Here is a 1430-nt window from a genome sequence, read left to right as displayed (position 1 = left end):
AAATCTCCCATGGTCCTTCACTCTTCCTTCTCCCCTCCTCTCTCCATCTTCCATATCTCTCTCTGCAGAGCTCGAGACGAGATTCTCCTTGTTAAACAACTCTCATCTGTAATCGATACAGGTTCTTTATTCTACCTCTTCTCTTTTGTTAGATTCTGTATAATCTCGGTCGCTTGCATGATTCTGACTAGGTTTTGTTCGGCAAACTCTGATTACGTCGCTTTTGTGCTAGTTTCAGTTCCTTGATTCTCTAATTCTAGAAAATTCAGTGAACTAAGAACCCAGAAGTATGATAGATTTATGGGTTAGTCGTATATCTGAGGAATATGTTCTTCTATTTCTAAGATTTTAAATTGCATGTTCAGTCTGATTTTGCTATAATCTAATTACTTTTGTTTGCTCTGTGATGGGTTTCAGATGGCAGCTTCATCTACTTGTCTTGTGGGAAATGGATTGACAGTTCACACAACAACCAAACAGAGGCTAAGTAAAAGCTTTTCCAGCAGACAGATTGGGCTTTCCTCATCGTATTCTTCAGTGATTAGGACGTCTAGGTTTAACGTTGTGAGGGCTTCTTTGGATTCGAAGAAACATGAAAGAAGGAGAGATTTTCTCAAAATCTTGTTAGGAAATGCTGGAGTTGGTTTGTTTGGGAGTGGGAAAGCAAATGCAGAAGAACAAGCTGTTTCCTCCTCTCGGATGTCTTACTCTAGGTTTCTTGAGTATTTGGACAAGGATAGGGTGAATAAAGTTGATTTGTATGAGAATGGGACAATAGCTATTGTGGAAGCTGTTTCTCCTGAGTTGGGTAACCGGGTTGAGCGTGTACGTGTTCAGCTACCGGGATTAAGTCAGGAGCTTCTTCAAAAGCTAAGGGCCAAGAATATTGATTTTGCAGCACATAATGCTCAGGAAGACCAAGGTTCCGTGTTGTTTAACTTGATTGGTAATCTTGCTTTCCCGTTGCTTTTGATTGGTGGTTTGTTCCTTCTTTCGAGACGCTCTGGTGGTGGAATGGGTGGACCTGGTGGTCCTGGTAACCCTCTTCAGTTTGGTCAGTCCAAAGCGAAGTTCCAAATGGAGCCAAACACTGGTGTGACTTTTGATGATGTTGCTGGAGTTGATGAAGCAAAGCAAGATTTCATGGAAGTGGTGGAGTTTTTGAAGAAACCCGAGAGATTCACTGCGGTTGGTGCCAAGATCCCGAAAGGTGTTCTCCTTATTGGTCCTCCTGGTACCGGGAAAACCCTTTTGGCAAAAGCCATTGCTGGTGAAGCTGGTGTGCCTTTCTTCTCCATCTCTGGTTCTGAGTTTGTTGAGATGTTTGTCGGTGTTGGTGCCTCAAGAGTCCGTGATCTTTTCAAGAAAGCCAAGGAGAACGCTCCTTGCATTGTCTTTGTTGATGAAATAGATGCTGTCGGTAGGCAAAG

At 42.8% G+C, this 1430-nt stretch overlaps 1 protein-coding gene across 3 annotated transcripts in view; it reads left to right on the top strand.

The window, feature by feature from the left end:
- Positions 1-1430, top strand: part of LOC104700377 (ATP-dependent zinc metalloprotease FTSH 2, chloroplastic-like) — a 3306-nt gene continuing 1876 nt past the window's right edge. The window contains exons 1-2 of one of the 3 annotated variants that reach the window (XM_010415896.2): positions 1-121; positions 418-1424. In XM_010415896.2, coding sequence (XP_010414198.1) covers positions 418-1424 — 1007 coding nt within the window. In that variant the 5' untranslated portion in view covers positions 1-121. Of the gene's footprint in view, positions 122-213; positions 305-417; positions 1425-1430 lie in introns of those variants that run through there. The other 2 variants (XM_010415895.2, XM_010415893.2) reach the window with 2 other exon arrangements.

Source organism: Camelina sativa, chromosome 7 (genome assembly GCF_000633955.1).
Source record: "Camelina sativa cultivar DH55 chromosome 7, Cs, whole genome shotgun sequence".
NCBI classification, from domain to species: Eukaryota; Viridiplantae; Streptophyta; class Magnoliopsida; order Brassicales; family Brassicaceae; genus Camelina; species Camelina sativa.
Note: the sequence above shows the minus strand (reverse complement) of the source record. Positions and strands in the feature narration are given on the sequence as shown.